The sequence below is a fragment of the Medicago sativa genome, chromosome 6 (assembly GCF_051527215.1).
Source record: "Medicago sativa cultivar Bolivia chromosome 6, Bolivia_mono, whole genome shotgun sequence".
Classification (NCBI taxonomy): Eukaryota; Viridiplantae; Streptophyta; class Magnoliopsida; order Fabales; family Fabaceae; genus Medicago; species Medicago sativa.
In genome coordinates this window covers 26,424,037-26,441,502 of record NC_140754.1, presented here as the reverse complement: position 1 = coordinate 26,441,502, position 17,466 = coordinate 26,424,037, and the positions used below count along the sequence as shown (strand labels likewise).

General features: G+C 34.3%; 2 protein-coding genes and 1 long non-coding RNA gene across 3 annotated transcripts; 2 read left to right on the top strand and 1 right to left on the bottom strand.

The window, feature by feature from the left end:
* The first annotated feature begins 6,982 nt into the window (after positions 1–6,982).
* LOC146914206 (uncharacterized) lies at positions 6,983–8,955 on the top strand. Its single transcript, XR_015016480.1, has 2 exons — positions 6,983–7,702; positions 8,561–8,955. It is a non-coding gene; the product is annotated as an uncharacterized LOC146914206 (long non-coding RNA).
* Positions 8,956–11,359: 2,404 nt separating this feature from the next.
* On the bottom strand, positions 11,360–13,032 carry LOC146914205 (papaya proteinase 4-like). The gene is made up of 6 exons (XM_085721019.1): positions 13,029–13,032; positions 12,662–12,709; positions 12,496–12,528; positions 11,662–12,041; positions 11,534–11,578; positions 11,360–11,476 (listed from the first exon to the last, which is right to left on the bottom strand). Exons 1-6 carry the CDS (start codon positions 13,030–13,032, stop codon positions 11,360–11,362), a joined length of 627 nt encoding a protein of 208 aa, XP_085577145.1.
* A 553-nt stretch (positions 13,033–13,585) lies between these two features.
* LOC146914204 (ABC transporter C family member 10-like) lies at positions 13,586–16,586 on the top strand. Its single transcript, XM_085721018.1, has 8 exons — positions 13,586–13,664; positions 13,760–13,924; positions 14,127–14,421; positions 14,569–14,783; positions 14,880–15,185; positions 15,294–15,354; positions 15,600–15,839; positions 16,474–16,586. Exons 1-8 carry the CDS (start codon positions 13,596–13,598, stop codon positions 16,584–16,586), a joined length of 1,464 nt encoding a protein of 487 aa, XP_085577144.1. The 5' UTR covers positions 13,586–13,595.
* The last annotated feature ends 880 nt before the right edge of the window (positions 16,587–17,466 follow it).

Here is a 17,466-nt window from a genome sequence, read left to right as displayed (position 1 = left end):
TTTGTGATGTGGCGAAATCTGAATGGGATTGCACTGTTGTGGCTATTTATAAGCTGCCATGTGTGATTCTGTACCAATGAGATAGTGCCACCTGGACTTGGATTGAAAATGGCTCGGCCTTGCTGTTTTGAGAACTTAGGGACCTTTCTGCAATTATGAAAACTCAAAGGACCAAACTGTAATTATGGAAAAGGACTAAAAACAAAAAATTGAGACTTGAAGGACTAAAATGTAAATTGAAAAAGTCTTTAAAAGAAAAAATAAAATGGAAGAAAAGGACCTAAGTGCAATTTTTAAAACTTGAAGGACTGAAATGCAATTAATAATAAAATTGAAATAAAATTGGTAAATTGGAAAAAACGTAAAGTGAAACTAATAAAAAACACAAAATGGACTAAAATGAACCAATTAAATAAATGAGGTACTTCAAAGTAACCTCTCTCTGTCAAAATTTTGTGTGAAATGACCAAAATGCCCCTAGGGACAAAAATGACTCAAAATGACTCAGATGCAAGCTTTGAAATGGATTTTAACATGGAATAGAAGCAAGAGTTTATTCAGACCAATTGAAAAGACTCAGAGACAATTTTTAGAGATTAAACAGAGTTTTAACACTGGAAATGACTAAAATGCCCCTAGGGGCTAAACTGACTCAAAATGACTCAAATGTAATTTTTGAAATGGACTTTAACATGAGATTGAAACAAGGACTTATACAAACCAATTGAAAAGACACAACCAATTTTCAAGGACTAAAATGAGTTTGAATGCAGGAAATGACTAAAATACCCTTCTTCATGACTTTTGCAAATAACATTGAAATAAGATGCAGAGAAAGATGCAATTGATCAAGGACAAATTCAAATGACTTGAAATGCAAGAAAAAATATTTTGGATGGTTTATTATGCAAGAATAAAAGAATTGAGCCAGTATTTTTAGGTCCAAAATTAGGGTATAACACCAATGCCTTCTAATTCCTCTGAAATAGTCATTGCTCCAGGCTTCTATTCCTTTTGCAATCATGTGTCTTCAAATAACCAAATTTAACTAACTCCAGGTTCTTAACTTCAAACTCTGATGAACTTCAGACTCTTGGTGACGTCAGACATGTTAGCGCAGCAAGCTTGTTGAACAAGCAATCAGAAAATCAGAAGCAGTTTTCTACTTCAGAAGCAGTAACCAGAAGCAGTTTCTGGTTTTAAGGGTTTTGTGAGTTTGTTAGAGACAGATAGAGAGAAGAGAAAGATTATGAATTGATGAAAGTAAAGTTTTTATTGATTGATCTGAAATATGTACAATGAGTTGTAGCTTATATACACAACTAGTTAGGTAGCTTAAAGCACAAGCAATGTAACAAACCCTAACCTCTTATTGGCTACACTCTAACAAACTTGTAACAAATTTTAAAACAAACTGTGATTAATCATCTAAACAAGATTATCACTAAACTAAACTTGAATTAGTAACAAAACTAACATCCTCCCTTAATTCAAGTTTCCACTTCCTTCATTCCAATCAAGCTTCTGAGCTTGATGAATCTGTCAACCTTCAAAGCTTTAGTGAATATGTCTGCAAGCTGCAGCTTAGTGGAGCAGTGAACAATCTGCAGTGCTCCTTTGTTTACTTGCTCCCTTAGAAAATGGAACTTAGCCTCTATATGCTTGCTTCTCCCATGCAGAACTGGGTTTCTTGCTAAGCTTATAGCAGATTTGTTGTCTATGAACAATGATATAGGTCTGCTAACCTCTATCTCCATTTCCTGGAGTACATTCTCCAGCCAGACTGCCTGACATGCTGCCATACATCCTGCAATGTACTCAGATTCACAGGTTGACAATGCTACAATTGGTTGCTTCTTAGCACACCATGAAATTGGAGCATTTAAGAACTTGAATAGGTACCCTGAAGTGCTCTTTCTATCCTGCTTGTCTCCACACCAGTCAGCATCAGAATATGCTATCAGTTCCATAGAACTTTCATTCAAACACTTAGGAAATAGAATACCATACTGTAGTGTTCCTTTGATGTATCTCATTACCCTTTTGGCTGCTAGCAGATGAGATACTCTTGGTTCACTCATGAATCTACTGACTATACCAACTGCATATGCAATATCAGGCCTACTATTGCATAGATACCTCAATGACCCTACAATTTGTTTGAACAATGTAGGATCCACCAGTTCTTCATCCTCATTCATTACCAGCTTTACATTTGTCTCAGCAGGTGATGATGATGGATTGCAGTCAATCATATTGAACCTTTTCAATATATCAGAAGCATATTTCTTTTGATGCATAACCAGACCCTCTTCAACTTCAGTAAATTCCATGCCTAGAAAATATGTCAATTTTCCTAAATCTGACATTTCAAACTCATTCACATCTGAGTTTTGAATGCTTCTATCTCATTCACATCACTACCAGTCACTATCAAGTCATCAACTTATAGACAAATGAGTAGTTGATTACCTTCAGTTCCCTTCTTCACATAAACACCATATTCAGACTTGTATTTGACAAATTCTTGCTGCACAAGAAAACTGTCAATTCTCTTGTTCCAAGCTCTTGGTGCCTGTTTCAATCCATAGAGAGCCTTGTGTAATCTATACACCATATTCTCCTTCCCTTTGATTTTGAAACCTGGGGGCTGTGTCACATATACTTATTCATCTAAGGGACCATTTAGAAAAGTAGATTTTACATCAAGATGATGCATTGGCCAGTTCTTGCCACAAGCTATAGCAACTATCAATCTCACAGTCTCCAGTCTTGCTACTGGAGCATATACTTCAAAGTAATCCATACCAGCCTTCTGCATGAATCCCCTAGCCACTAGTCTTGCTTTGTGCTTGGCTACTTCACCATTTGGCTTCAATTTCAACTTGAAAACCCACTTCACATCTATTGGTTTCTTGCTTGCAGGCAGTTCAGTGAGTTCCCATGTGTTGTTTCTGTTGATTGAATTCAACTCTTCAATCATTGCACCTTTCCACACATTTTCATTCAGTGCCTCTTCATAATTGATTGGTTCAGCATCTGCTAATAGTGCAAAGTATACAAATTCCCCTTCTTCATTAACTAAATTATCTGGAGTGACTTCATGTCCAGCTAATCTAGTTGAAGCAAATCTCTGTCTAGTTGAAGTTCTGATGACTGGATTTTCTTCAACTTGCACTTCAGGTTGAACTTCAGTATCAAGTTGAACTTGTTCAGCTTGATCATCTTCTACAATTGCAGTGGGAATTGTATGACTGGAATTCTTCTCTTTCCTATTCCAATCCCATGCTTCATTTTCACAGATTTTAACATCTCTTCTAATCACTATTGAATGATTTAGAGGATGATATAACCTGTATGCACCAGTTTCATGATAACCAACCAATATCATAGGCTCACTCTTGTCCCCCAGCTTTCTTCTCTTTGCATCAGGGATATGCATATAGCATAATGAACCAAACACTCTTAAGTGTTTTGCTGACTGCTTGCAACCAGTCCAGATCTCTTCAGGAATCTGATCAAGTCTCTTAGTGGGGCATCTGTTCAAGATGTAAGCTGCAGTTCTTACTGCTTCTCCCCAGAAAGTGTTAGGCATCTTCTTCAGCTTGAGCATGCTTCTGGTCATGTCAAGCAGACTTCTATTCCTTCTCTCAGCCAAGCCATTATGTTGTGGAGTGTATGGAGTAGTGACTTCATTCACAATACCATTGTCTTCACAAAACTTCTCAAACACTTTTGAGGTATACTCTCCACCACCACTAGTTCTTAAAATCTTAACAGACTTTCCACTTTGCTTTTCTACCAAGATTTTAAACTTCTGAAACATTTCAAATGCTTCACTTTTGGCCTTGATCAGATATAACCAGAGTTTTCTGCTGAACTCATCAACAAAACTGATGAAGTATTTGTTGCCTCCTAATGAAGGAACCTCTAAAGGACCACAAACATCTGAATACACAACATTAAGTGGTTCCTTTGATCTACTAGCCATACTAGAACTGAATGCATTTCTGGGTTGCTTTCCCAATAAGCAAGTATCACAGACAGTGTTTGGTATTTCAATTTTAGGTACACCAAGTATCATTTCTTTATCAACCAAATGATTAAGACCTCTAAAATTGAGATGACCATACCTATAATGCCAGAGCCAGCTATCTTCATCTTTCACCATAGCTGATAAGCAATTCAGTTCCACAGCTTTCATATTGGTCTGAAAAGTTCTATTCTTTGCAAGAGGGGTCTTCAATACTAGCCTTTGATCTTTATCAAACAGCTTGAAGATGTTGTCCTTCATAACCACTGAGTATCCCTTCTGAATGAATTGACCAACACTCAGTAAATTGCACTGCATTCCAGGAACATAGAGAACTTCTTCAATTATTGCCCTTTTTCCATTCTTCCCTTCAATAGCAATATTCCCCATTCCTTCTGCAATCAAGACTCTATGATCTGCAAGCTTCACTTTTGTATTCCTTCTAGGATCCACTTGTCTTAACCATGTCTTGTTACCAGTCATGTGATTAGAACAACCAGTATCTAAGAACCAACTTTCTGAATTGCAGCTCTCATTACTGGTTGTTGTAACCATCATGAATAATGACTCTGAATCTGAATCATCTTGTGCAATTTTTGCTTCCTCTTCATCATTCTTTGATTGTTTTCCTTTACCAAACCAACACTCTGAAGCATAGTGCCCAAATTTCTCACATTTGAAGCATTGAATCTTCCTCTTATCAGTTTTCTTCTTCTGATTAGAATTTCCTTCCTTTGAAGATTCACCTTTTTCAGATCCATTGTTCTTGCCTTTAGATCCATTTCCTCCCTTAGAATTTTTCCTCCCTTTCTTGGAATTATTTCTATCATTTTCATCCTTCTTGGTAGTTTGAACTTGCAAGGCTTGTTGAATTGATCTTTCATTGCTCCTTTCTGAAACCATCAATTCATGAGCTTCTAAAGAACTCTGCAACTCCTCGATCTTCAATGTCTTCACATCTTTTGATTCCTGAATTGCCACCACAATGAAATCAAATCTTGGAGATAAAGTCCTCATGATCTTCTCAACAATCTGTTGATCTGTCATGACTTCTCCACAAGCCTTCATCTGATTCACAAGATTGATGAGTTTGGAGATGTATTCAGAAATTTTCTGATCATCATCCATCTGCATCAACTCAAACTTTCTCCTCAGTGATTGAAGCTTAATCAACTTTACTTTTTCATCACCTTCATGGTACTTTGAAAGAATATCCGAAGCTTCCTTGAAACTAACCGTTTTTGAGATTCTTTCAAAGTTGGCTTCATCAAGACTTTGTTGAATCAAGAACAGAGCCTTGCAATCTTTCTTCTTCAGATCTCTGTGTGCGTTCCTTTGCACTTCTGTCGCATTCGTTGCTAAATCAGCTACACCATTCTGCACAATTTCAAGCAAATCTTGTGCTCCAAACAGATTCTTCATCACTGCACTCCATCGTTCCCAATTACGTGCTTCAAGAATTGGAAGATGCGTATTGAAACTGCTGCTACCGTTCATGGTGATTCCTTCAGCGTTTCTTTCTGCAATTGCGTGATTGAAGATCCTTTTTAACCCCTTTGATCGAAACCACAGGCTCTTGATGCCAATTTGTTAGCGCAGCAAGCTTGTTGAACAAGCAATCAGAAAATCAGAAGCAGTTTTCTATCAGAAGCAGTTTTCTACTTCAGAAGCAGTAACCAGAAGCAGTTTCTGGTTTTAAGGGTTTTGTGAGTTTGTTAGAGACAGATAGAGAGAAGAGAAAGATTATGAATTGATGAAAGTAAAGTTTTTATTGATTGATCTGAAATATGTACAATGAGTTGTAGCTTATATACACAACTAGTTAGGTAGCTTGAAGCACAAGCAATGTAACAAACCCTAACCTCTTATTGGCTACACTCTAACAAACTTGTAACAAATTTTAAAACAAACTAAAACAAACTGTGATTAATCACCTAAACATGATTATCACTAAACTAAACTTGAATTAGTAACAAAACTAACAAGACACTGATGGTCTTCAGACTTAGACTTGCAACATAAGATTCCTTTGTAAATTCCATTGCTCTCATTTGTTCTTCCAGAACCAATACCTTGTTTTAAGATTTATAAATTTTAGTCTATGATCCTGCACACTTGAACAAATATTAGCATATTCAATTGAACTTTTAATACCTTGTTATCATCAAAACTTAAGGTGACAATGTTAAACATTTTGTTCCAACATTATAAGGCGGTGAATGAGAAGAAAGGTAGAGATAATGATCGTAGGAAGCCTTATGGAAAGGATAAGGGAAGGAAGAAAGATGTTGGCGTTGGCTCCAGGCCGAGTGTGGGAGATCTGAGGTGACCAAGGAAGCCTTATTAGAGGATTATATAATTTAATATGGTTTGTTACATTCTTTTCTGGCACTAATCCTTTGAATTTCTTATTTAAAATCAATCGAAGCAAACAACCAATCACGTAAAGTGCAAAATTATCACGACTAAAAACGATTGAAACAACTAATAACGACATAATCTTAGTTAACGACAACACAAAACACTGATTTTTCATTGCATTATGAATATTGAGAGGAGACTGTAAACAATTCGTTATTGAAAGTAGCCAAACAAAAAAAAAACACTTAATAACAGGACAAAGCAAAAGTAGCCGTCAAAACATTTCCCAAACATCAGACATAGAAACAAAAATACTTATGAAAACATTTTCCTTGGGTGACTCATGATTACTTGTCCTTAAGTTTAATCTTCACACGCACCATCTTTGTTGGCTGCGTAACAGATGCTTGTGCAAATTTGACGTCATCAATTCCAATAGAGTTTAGTCTACTGTGTATGTCCTATACTTCAACCTCATTGGGTTCGGATCAATGGTGCTACACGCAAACAGTACAAAGATTCTGTTAGAAAACGTCAAAATAAAGTGTCAAGCTGAGAAACTATATTGAATAATATATATACCGGTTAGGCAGTGATATGAGAACAAGACTTCTACAACACGATCATCCATGGTTGAATCAAATGTCAGGTATGCACCTACTGTATGAAGGGGAAAGCAATTAGAGATGTGCATTTAGGCGAGTTTTAATTTGTATGGAGAAATAAAGAGTCAAGGTGGAAAAATGAAATTGAGTGGGAGCCCAGCATTAAACGCTTTAATGTTGATTTAAGAGACACATTTGCTTTTAAATGAGAAGGTCAAACGTGATTATGGATGATGATGTGAGTTTAGGAGCATTTAGTGTGTGGCAAACGGAGGATAAAAATTAGGGTAAAATTAGAGTTGAGGTTAGCTAGAGGGGAATAAGAGAGATATAAACATAAAGAGTTTTTGGAGATTTGAGATAAAAAAAAAAGAGGAAATAAGTTGTTGTCGGACCTTTAAAAGGACCCGCAGCGTGAATTAACTCACGCAGGTGTATAACAAGCTAACTCACGTTGTGTTGGGGCATTTTCTATATATAATATTAAATATTTGTTGTCTGGTCGCTGCTCTTTCACAATCACACGATGGGTCTCTCACACCTTTTGAAATCCGCCGCAAATCCCCTCCTCGCTCTTGCTCGCTCCACCGCGAATCAGGAGAGAATGATCTTATCTGCTTCGTATAGAGCAAGTCATAGAAGCGTCATGCGTCAATGCAACAAGCTTGCTGAGTACAGAAAGTACCGACAACAACGAAAACAGGTTTTTCATTCGTGTCTGGTTGTTTTATTTGATTTTTTATTTTATGTTGTGTTTAACATGGTTTTGGTTTCAGATCTGATCTGTAGGGTTTTGGTTTCAGAATGAATTTTCATACAAATAAACTTTCATAAAACCCCATAGAGACATAGCGGAAGGGAAAAAATCTGATACTTCATTTGAATTATGATTTTCACTTCCCATCACGATTTCTCACCCCTTGATTATCAGCACAGTGTTCATTTCAAAACTTCTTTGCAAAATCCTTCATAAAACCCCATAGAGACATAACGGAAGAAGTGATTGATAAAGGAGAAAAAAATGAATGGAAAAGATTAAAGATTTCCATTCAATTTGATGTGCTTCCAGCCCTGCCCCTGGAATTACATAGTATAGTTAAGTCGAATAGAACAATCAGATGATATGTTTTTGCTTGTTATGTTGATTGTGTTTGCTGTTGCCCACCTGCCAATGATAAATTATGTTTGCTGTTGCCCACCTGCCAATGATAAATTATAATTATATGATATTTGCAAAGTACTCATCACAGTTTTAAATAGAAATATGACATTGCTGATGTTGTTTAATTGCCCAACTCTTGTTAATTTTATATGTTCCATAGCAGTTTTTTCGCTATCCGCAATCTGTAACACATATTGAATGAAAACCTTAGATTAGTTTTATGTCTGCTATTAAGTTGCTGGTTTAAACTCACTTCCGCAACCCAACTATGTCCTTCAATCAAGAATTAATGATATAGTAAAATAGTGAAATATCATAATGTTCTTCAATCAAAGAATTAATCCATATCTCACTCTTTGATATATATATATATATACATATATATATTTCTTTTTTCAGTCATCCTGGCATACATTTCATTTGGAGAGATCTGGAATTACCAACCAAAGATATCTTGATGCCACATTTAAAGAGGAGGAGATATCCAAGAAGGTATACTTTTCCGAAGAAGATTTTGAAAATGATCTCATGAACATCCAATACACATATGGTAGTGAGAAATGCTGGGATTGCGGCAAAGCTTATGGAGAGAACTGTGAGCATAGGAACTTCACAGATGCAGAACTTGTGTGAAGAGTTGGACAACAAAGTCTTAGTTATTGGTGGGCAATATTTAATAATTAAGTTTTGTAGTACTCTTAATCTATTTTATGTCTCTAGTACTTTTGGAGTTAAGGTATTTGCTTTTTATGACTTTCTAAATTTATGAATGACCTTTCCAAGGTTCTTTAAAAGTTTGGTTTAGTATAAATTTTTTTAAGGAGCAATTTCCAATTCATTTGTTTGGATTTAATTTGGTTTAGTATCAAAATTTGAATTCTTGCTCCCTCCCAACTCAAAATATCAAAATGCCCCTGCGTGAGTTAACTCACGCTAGTTGGTCTTTTGCAGCCATATAGACATTAGTTGATCTAAATGCCCCTGCTCTTTAATTTGGAGTAATTTGTATCCATATAGACATTACTTCTGCATCCATGTTGTTCTTTTGTGCAGAAATTTATAGGCCTCTTGTTGGTATACTTTATTTATAGTTATTGTACAGAAATTGACAAGTTTCCATTCAATATTGCAAGCAAATTCAACAACATAGTAAGAACAACAAGTCCAGTTTCCATGTACCCGACTTACATATATTCCTATTTCTTTAGATATCTCAAAATGGCCTTCACTTAGATTATCTAGCTCCATACCATGTTGTGCTTTACACTCATTAAGGGTGAGATTAATGGTGGACTACTCCCCCAAATTCGACCAACTCAATTAATCAAGATGAGACTCTCCTTTTCTCAAACAAACCAATGCTTCATTTACGAGTTTATGATAAAATATTGGGTTTATTATGTTTTTGATCCCTACAAAATTGCGACCTTGTAAGTTTAGTCCTTACTTAATTTTAATAGCTTTTTTAATCCCTACAAAAAATTTATGCACTCAATATTAGTCCTTACTCAATCCAAATTTGTTTAATTTATGCTTAAACTCTTAAGTTTTTCAACAATTTTTTACAGGCGTGTTAAGAACGTTATTAAAAGGTCCTCCGAAAAAAATATTGCAAAAATTTGATTTCTACGTCCATATTTTTGTTACTTATATCTTAAACTTTTGTCGTTTTAAAAAAGTCGTATTTAATTTATTTCATGTTAAAAAATTATAGATTTTAGTAAATGAACCTTTCATAGTGTTCTAAACTTGTATAAAAAGAATCGTTAAAAAATTTAAGAGTTTAAGGATAATTAAACAAGATTTATTTTAGCAGGGACTAAAAATTTTAGAGTATTTTACTCTTCTAGGATTATATAATAATCTTAGATTATTAGGATTATTTTTCATATTATTCATTATTACTATTTGTTATTTCCCTATTTTTTTAGGATTGAGTCTATATATAACCACAGCAAACCCAAAGGTCAAAATTTCCTTATTTACTAAATAAATACACATAATACCTTACATTATTTCTAACATAAAAAATTACTATGATATCCCATCTTACCGGTATTTCCCACGATGGTTATGTAAGTTTTGTTTAAGTCTGGTGTCAGATTCAGCTGCATTGGATCCTGAGGGGAGGGAAAAAAAAAATCAATGAGATTTTGATGGGTCTGCTATATTTGCAATTCAGAACTTTGCATGCGAAACGGATGGCAAATTGGTCAACATAAGATCAAGAGACCGCCCTAACAAAATAGAAAGCACTCAGCCTCATAAATCAAACACTGGTTTCACACACAACCATGCACACAGAGTAGTCTTTATAAAATATTGGCAAAATTACTAGCAAATAGAATGAGAAAGGTAATCGGTAGTGTTGAGCGTTTATTAAAGATAGATAGATTCTTGACGGAATTCTTATAGCAAATCTCCACTACCACATTTACTATATTGCACACTCAAACCCTTTTTGGTCACACCTTTGATTTGGAATTTTGATCTCTCAACAATTGTTGAAAAAAAATGGAGTGTGGATTGCATGAATGGTGTCACCATTTAAATATATTGGAGTTCATTTATAATTTTTATAAATTGTAAAGTTGAATGCATTTTAATAGTAAAAAAACTTACATAGTTTTCTTAATTATTTTAACAATTGAAAGGACTTAAACCTGTTATATTTTTTTTTTGAACAAAACTTAAACCTGTTATTAAATCGATAGATAGTATCTTCCTAAAATAAAAATCGATAAATAGTATCAAAATACCTTTATTTTGATAACTGCTCATTACCGATTTGATGACCAATATAAGAGAGAAGTAATGGGATAGTCTATCGTATTCAATCTCAAACTTATAAAGAGGGATCTCAATCTTCTATTTGATAAGCCAGTATGATATAATAAGGGTTTATTTGATAAACTGTCGCATGCTATGTCACAGGTGTAACTCTTAAGTTGAAACAACTACACATACTTTTATGATCTGTAGTTATATTGCCAGGGTGTGGTTTCGTTCTCAACAATCTAACTATTTCTCAGATCAGGATAATCCAAATTCAAAAGACTCGTTAATAAACATTACTTAGCAAGATTGGTTAGAACAAAATCATTCAAACAAAATTCTCAATAAGTTTCAACAGAATTCATTACAGTAAATGACATGAATAAGTTAAGGGTTTATAAGTTCCAACACAGATCAATATATCTAGTCAATAATAGGATATGCTGCCCTTTCCAAGATACCGCATCTACCAAAAGGAAGACCGTTGTTGCGCTCTAACAGCATATATCCATTAATTCCCCAATTGGCACCATAACTATTCTTCAAAAGGTAATAACCACCTTGACTTGACGAACCATACCCAACTGCCTGCAAGGCATGATATTCCCACTTGGGATCCTTCGTTTCAGTTCTAAAAATGCCCTGAAAAAATGAAAAATAATGATCAAGTGTATATAAATATTAAGAGAATCAAATTATAATAAACATGCTATCAAATTACTCACCCCCTTATACTTGTCAAACTCATATCCAACCCTCAAAATGACCACCACAGGTCGCATAGAGATTGCCTTTTTGGGCTGCTCTTCACCCAAAAGTCCAAGCCCTTTCAAAACCTTGAATTTGTTGATGAAGACCCTTGGTTTATAACGGATCATCTTTGAGTAGCAATGTTGTTTCTTATAAACCAATGGATAGTATTTGGCAAGAGCTACTCCATTCTTTTTTACGTATCTAAACACCGATACGTGACAGCCATGGCGGATATCAGATAAGCCTCGGTCACAGTCGATGGGTTCCTGTAAAGACAAAGTCAACTGCTTTCCCGTGGCAATCTTGTTTGCCGCTTCAACAGTTCCAATGGAAGCAACAGAATAGCAAATACCTGTTTCCCAAAAGAATTGACATATCCACAAAGTCAAACTTGTTGTGCAATAGCTAATTAAAGCTTTTCCAGTAACAATACACACACAAAAAGAACAAACCACTCATAACGCTAAAACATAATCAGTGCGAACACTAGGATTAAAAATCAATTTAATAGAAGTTGCAGCTTAAGGAACTTATGAATTTGTAACAGAAGCTGCAGCTTCATAAATCAATTTGTAGAGAGAGAGAAAGAGAGAAAGAGAGAGTGAGAGAGAGAGAGAGAGAGAGAGAGAGAGAGAGAGAGAGAGACGTGAAATTGATTCTTTTGTTGGATGGGTAAAAAACTGGAAATGGCATATTTTGTTGGAGTAGGCCAGAAGAGAGAAATTGTGCCAAACACACGTCACAAGCACAAATAGTAGCTTCACTTGTAAATTTATAAACGCAAGTAAAACTTAAAAATAACCCACCCAACTGACGCTGGTCAAGCACCGGTGTGATTGCTCCGCTACGGTGCCAATCCACCTGTTCGATTATCCATTCAATTATAAGTAATTGTAAAATAAAATTCAAAATTTATTCTACAAATATGAAATCTTATTCAAAATTACCTCATGTTCATAGTAGGTACCGGGCTTTCGAGAATAATGGCGAAGAAAACCCAAGTGTTGCGATAAATTCTGCCTGAATTAACCATAAAATAAAAAAACAGTTATAGTAAAGCATGACAAAATGTATTCTTATGCTCAGACCATCACAAAATGTATTCTTATGCTCAGGCCATCACAAAATATATTGAGAAAAGAAAACACTTCTCATAAGTTTAAAACAGTTAGGTTCATTTCATCAAAACTGTTTTTTGATTTCAGTTTGGTTCAATTTGGTTTTATGTATAAACAGAACAGGCATGTTGCCCAAGTTAGTTTCAAAATGGTTAACAACAATATAGTGGCCAACGAGAGCCAATTCAACTATTCAAAAATGAAATTGACCTTTTCATTACCCATTAAATCAAACTCAATTAGAAACGCAGCATGTTGATAACAGAAGTTACTAAAGAACAAAAAGGTAATGTTCCAGGGGAAAATCACTACAAGAGGACAATCCGTGGTCTATTATGTTCATCAAATTATTGGTCAAATTAGGAAATCAGAATAACTATAAACTAATGATCTTATCAAAAAATATTGCCAGTGTGCGCAACAGACTTTGTAGAAAATCTATTGATAAAAAAATGATTGATCTGAAAACACAGGTAATTTAGGTAACAGGCAAAGTTATACAAGATCACTGCTTCACATTAGTACATGTCATTATGTTATAAACAGTTCTAGATGAAAATTTGACAAATGCATTCAACAAAAATAAATTGCTTAGAAGCTTATCTTCTACTAATATATAATAGAGGTTTTGGATACAGGAGGTAATAAGATTTGCAGCGTTGAACAAGAGTAAAACAACGCACCAACACAAATTACAATTAGCAACTCAAATTTTGTCATATAGAAAATAAGTGATAAAACTATTATGATAGAACAAAAAGCATATTATGACTTTATTTTCACAATTAATGAACTCCCTTTTTCGCGCACCGATGTCGTTTTATGACTCTAGACCATTGGGAAGGATACTTAGTAGGGTAAGCATATTAAACATTTTTTACCCTTAATATAAAGTTATCATTCTTTTTATAAAATAAGTTTGAATATATGAACGATCAATTTCCTTATTTAGGTTTCATCTGATATGAGCATTGTGGATCTTGATGTTTCATTTAATCTCGCTTATGCCGTTGGATCAACTATAAATTGCTACATGGATCTCATAATTTTAACATCGGTCAAATGGCAAGTCTTGTTTGTCTCTATACCAATGGCTTATGTTATTATACAATTACAGGTAATGGACTTAGAATTTATAATATTATTGGTTTATGTCATGAATCAATCTTCCAAAGCTTAAGTTTGAACAATACACAAACCTATTATTCTATGTGTTTTTCTTTATAAAAAATAGTTTTCAAAAGTGCCAAGGATCAAATTTCTTAACATGAGTATACAGTGAAAGTGAACATGTGAATAATGTTTGTTTTGTTTAATAGAGACACTACTACGCGTGTGCAAAAGAACTTGTGCGGCTGATTGGCACAACAAAATCATCTATAGCTAATCATGTAGCTGAAAGTGCTGCTGGAGCTATTACAATAAGGGCTTTCGAGGAAGAAGATCGTTTTTTCAACAAGAATCTTAATTTAATTGATGTCAATGCGAGTGCTTTCTTCCACAGTTTTGCATCAAATGAGTGGTTGATCCAATGGGTAGAAACAGCATATGCAGTTGTTCTTGCTTCTGCGGCACTTTGCATTGCTATGCTTCCTTTTGGGACTTTAACATCTGGTAAGACATTAACATTCAAACAAAAGAAACTCGCAAATGGATTTTAATATGATTTATTTTTGTACAAAAAATAGTATGGTTTTATCTTCAAACAATAGGATTATCTCTCTTATGCAAGTTTCTTATTTCCAACCTTCACCTTTTCAGGATTCATCGGTATGGTCCTTTCCTATGGCCTTTCACTAAACGGTTCCTTAGTATACTCAATTCAAAGCCAATGCATTGTAGCAAATTATATAGTATCTGTTGAGAGGATAAATCAATACACTCATATACCAAGTGAGGCCCAGCAAGTGATTGAAGGAAATCGTCCTCCGGTTAATTGGCCAACTATAGGCAAAGTAGAAATACACGACTTGCAGGTATTTGTTAGTATTTTAAAATTTGCATCATCATGTTTAGAAATAAATGTGAGATAAAATGAACCAAATATTTTGTTTGTTTTTATACGATGTCAGATACGATATAGGCCTACTGGACCGCTTGTACTTCATGGTATCAATTGCACATTCGAAGGAGGGCACAAGATTGGTATTGTTGGAAGAACGGGCAGCGGGAAATCAACTCTGATAGGTGCTTTGTTTCGTCTTGTGGAGCCGGAGGGAGGCAGAATTATAATTGATGGAATAAACATATCGTCTATTGGTCTTCATGACTTGAGGTCAAGTTTAAGTATTATACCTCAAGATCCTACCCTTTTTATTGGGACAGTTAGATATAACTTGGATCCTTTATCTCAACATTCTGATCAAGAAATATGGGAGGTAATTATAACTTCTACATTCTAGTTATATTTGATTTTCATATGGATTAGTAGTCTATGAAGTGTCAGTTTAATGGCAAGAGCTTGACATTGTAACTTGCGTGTGAAGGTTCTTCAAAAGTGTCATTTACGAGAAATTGTCAAAGATAAAGAAGGCTTAGATTCATCAGGTATAATGTTTCTACTTCAACATTTCAATTTTGCATCTTAATTTTGTTAGGAACATATTTTGAGAGGATCTGAATTGCATGTAGTCCTACAATCACACGATTTGTGACCGTCGGTTGAAAATCAGACCGTCAGATGAAATTTTGATCGCATGCAATCCAGATCCGTTTTCTTGTTCAACATTTCAATGCTACGATTTAATTTTTCATAAGAACATCTTTTGAGTATGTATTAAAATGTTATGCAGTTGTTGAAGATGGATCAAATTGGAGCATCGGACAAAGGCAACTATTCTGTTTGGGGCGTGCTCTTTTGAGGCGAAGTAGGATATTAGTGTTGGATGAAGCAACTGCATCAATTGATAATTCAACTGATATGATTCTTCAAAAAACCATTAGAACTGAGTTTGCAGATTGTACTGTGATCACGGTAGCACACAGGATACCAACTGTGATGGATTGCAATATGGTTCTTATCATTAGCGATGGTACGTTTTTATTGAATGTCGAGTAATGATTAATCCTTAAACAATACTGGCATTTTAGTTTTGCATTCTTGAGTAATTAGAAATATATGCATATAATTTTTCTTTCAAAAAATGTTCAAAGTTCTTGAATGAATGAAAATTATCATTTTTAGATCGTCAAATTAATCCTAGAGGTACCTAATGGGAAGATTAATGTGAATTACAAACTACACATTCAAGAGTTTTGAGCATAATTTCAATTATTAAGAATTAATTTGATTGATAATATGTTTTTTAGGTATTCATTTGATTTTTTATTAATTGAATGCATTTAGTAATTTAATTGAATAGACTGTTTTTCCATACTATTCCATAATCTTTTTCTAGTATGTGGATAATTAAGTAATCATACTTACATAAAGAATAGTTTTTTGGCACAAAATGTGAGCATTATATGTCAGATTTAAACTCTTAAGATAAGTCCTCGTGAGCTTAACTCAGTTGAGAGAGACAATGCATAATATATGCAAGGTCTAGGGTTCAAACCCCGGCCACCATCCAAAAAAAACTCATTAGATAAACAATAGGAAAAAATAACATGATTATTTGTGTTTTCTATTATAAAAAATAAATAAATGTATGATTGTGTTTACAGGAAAATTGGGTGAGTATGATGAGTCAATGAAGTTGATGAAGAGAGAAAGATCGTTGTTTGGAAACCTTGTAAAAGAATATTGGTCTTATTTTCAGTCTGCAGAACCACATTGAAGAGTTATCTTGTGTTTTATGATAAGGTTTTAGATGCTAAGGAATTGGTCCATAAGATCCAATTCTTTTTGTAATATTGGTTTTTTGGGTGCACTCGGGTTTCTCTTGTTCACACTATGAGCGGATGGTGAAACCCGTTCTTTGCTGGAGTCGGTAGTTTTTTTGTGTAAGGGTCTGTTTGGGTGCCTTTGAGTGGGGTTTTATGTGTGTTTTCTTCGGTCCATGTGCCACATCTTTCTGGTGGTGTAGACTTGATCTATTCTTGTTTTTTTTGGGCATTAAGAGGGAGAGGTTTCTTATGTGTTTGTTAGTGTTGTTGTTAGTGTTTTAGTTTTTGATTGCGTGGTGTTGCATGTGTTTTTTTTTCTGTTTTCTTGGATGTTATGGGTCACTTATGATGATCCTTCTTTCTTGTACATTGTTTCACTCTTTTTATATATACTAGAGAAAAGACGGACAAACATGTATTAGTCTTTATGCTCTTTTTATTATGTTAGAGTCTTTTAAGCCAAATTTTGGGAAGAAAAAAACGAAAAATTATATTATTTTAGTGTCATTTTCTCATTGATTTATATGAGGTATCATTCAGCAAAGTAAACAAGTTGAAAAAACGAAACATACATTGTATATAAAACGATGGTAGTTATTATTTGGACACATGGACTAATACTCTACAAAATAACATAAACGAGGTAGTTAAGACACGGTTGTAAAAACATTTTTGTTATTCGAAGCTTAGATTTAGAATTATATTTTTTTACATTTTAATTATATATATATATGGTTCATTCAAAAAAAATTATATATATATATGGGAAAATTACAGTCACCTCCCTTAAGTTTTCTTTAAATTACAAAGACATCCCCTCTAGTTTTAAAA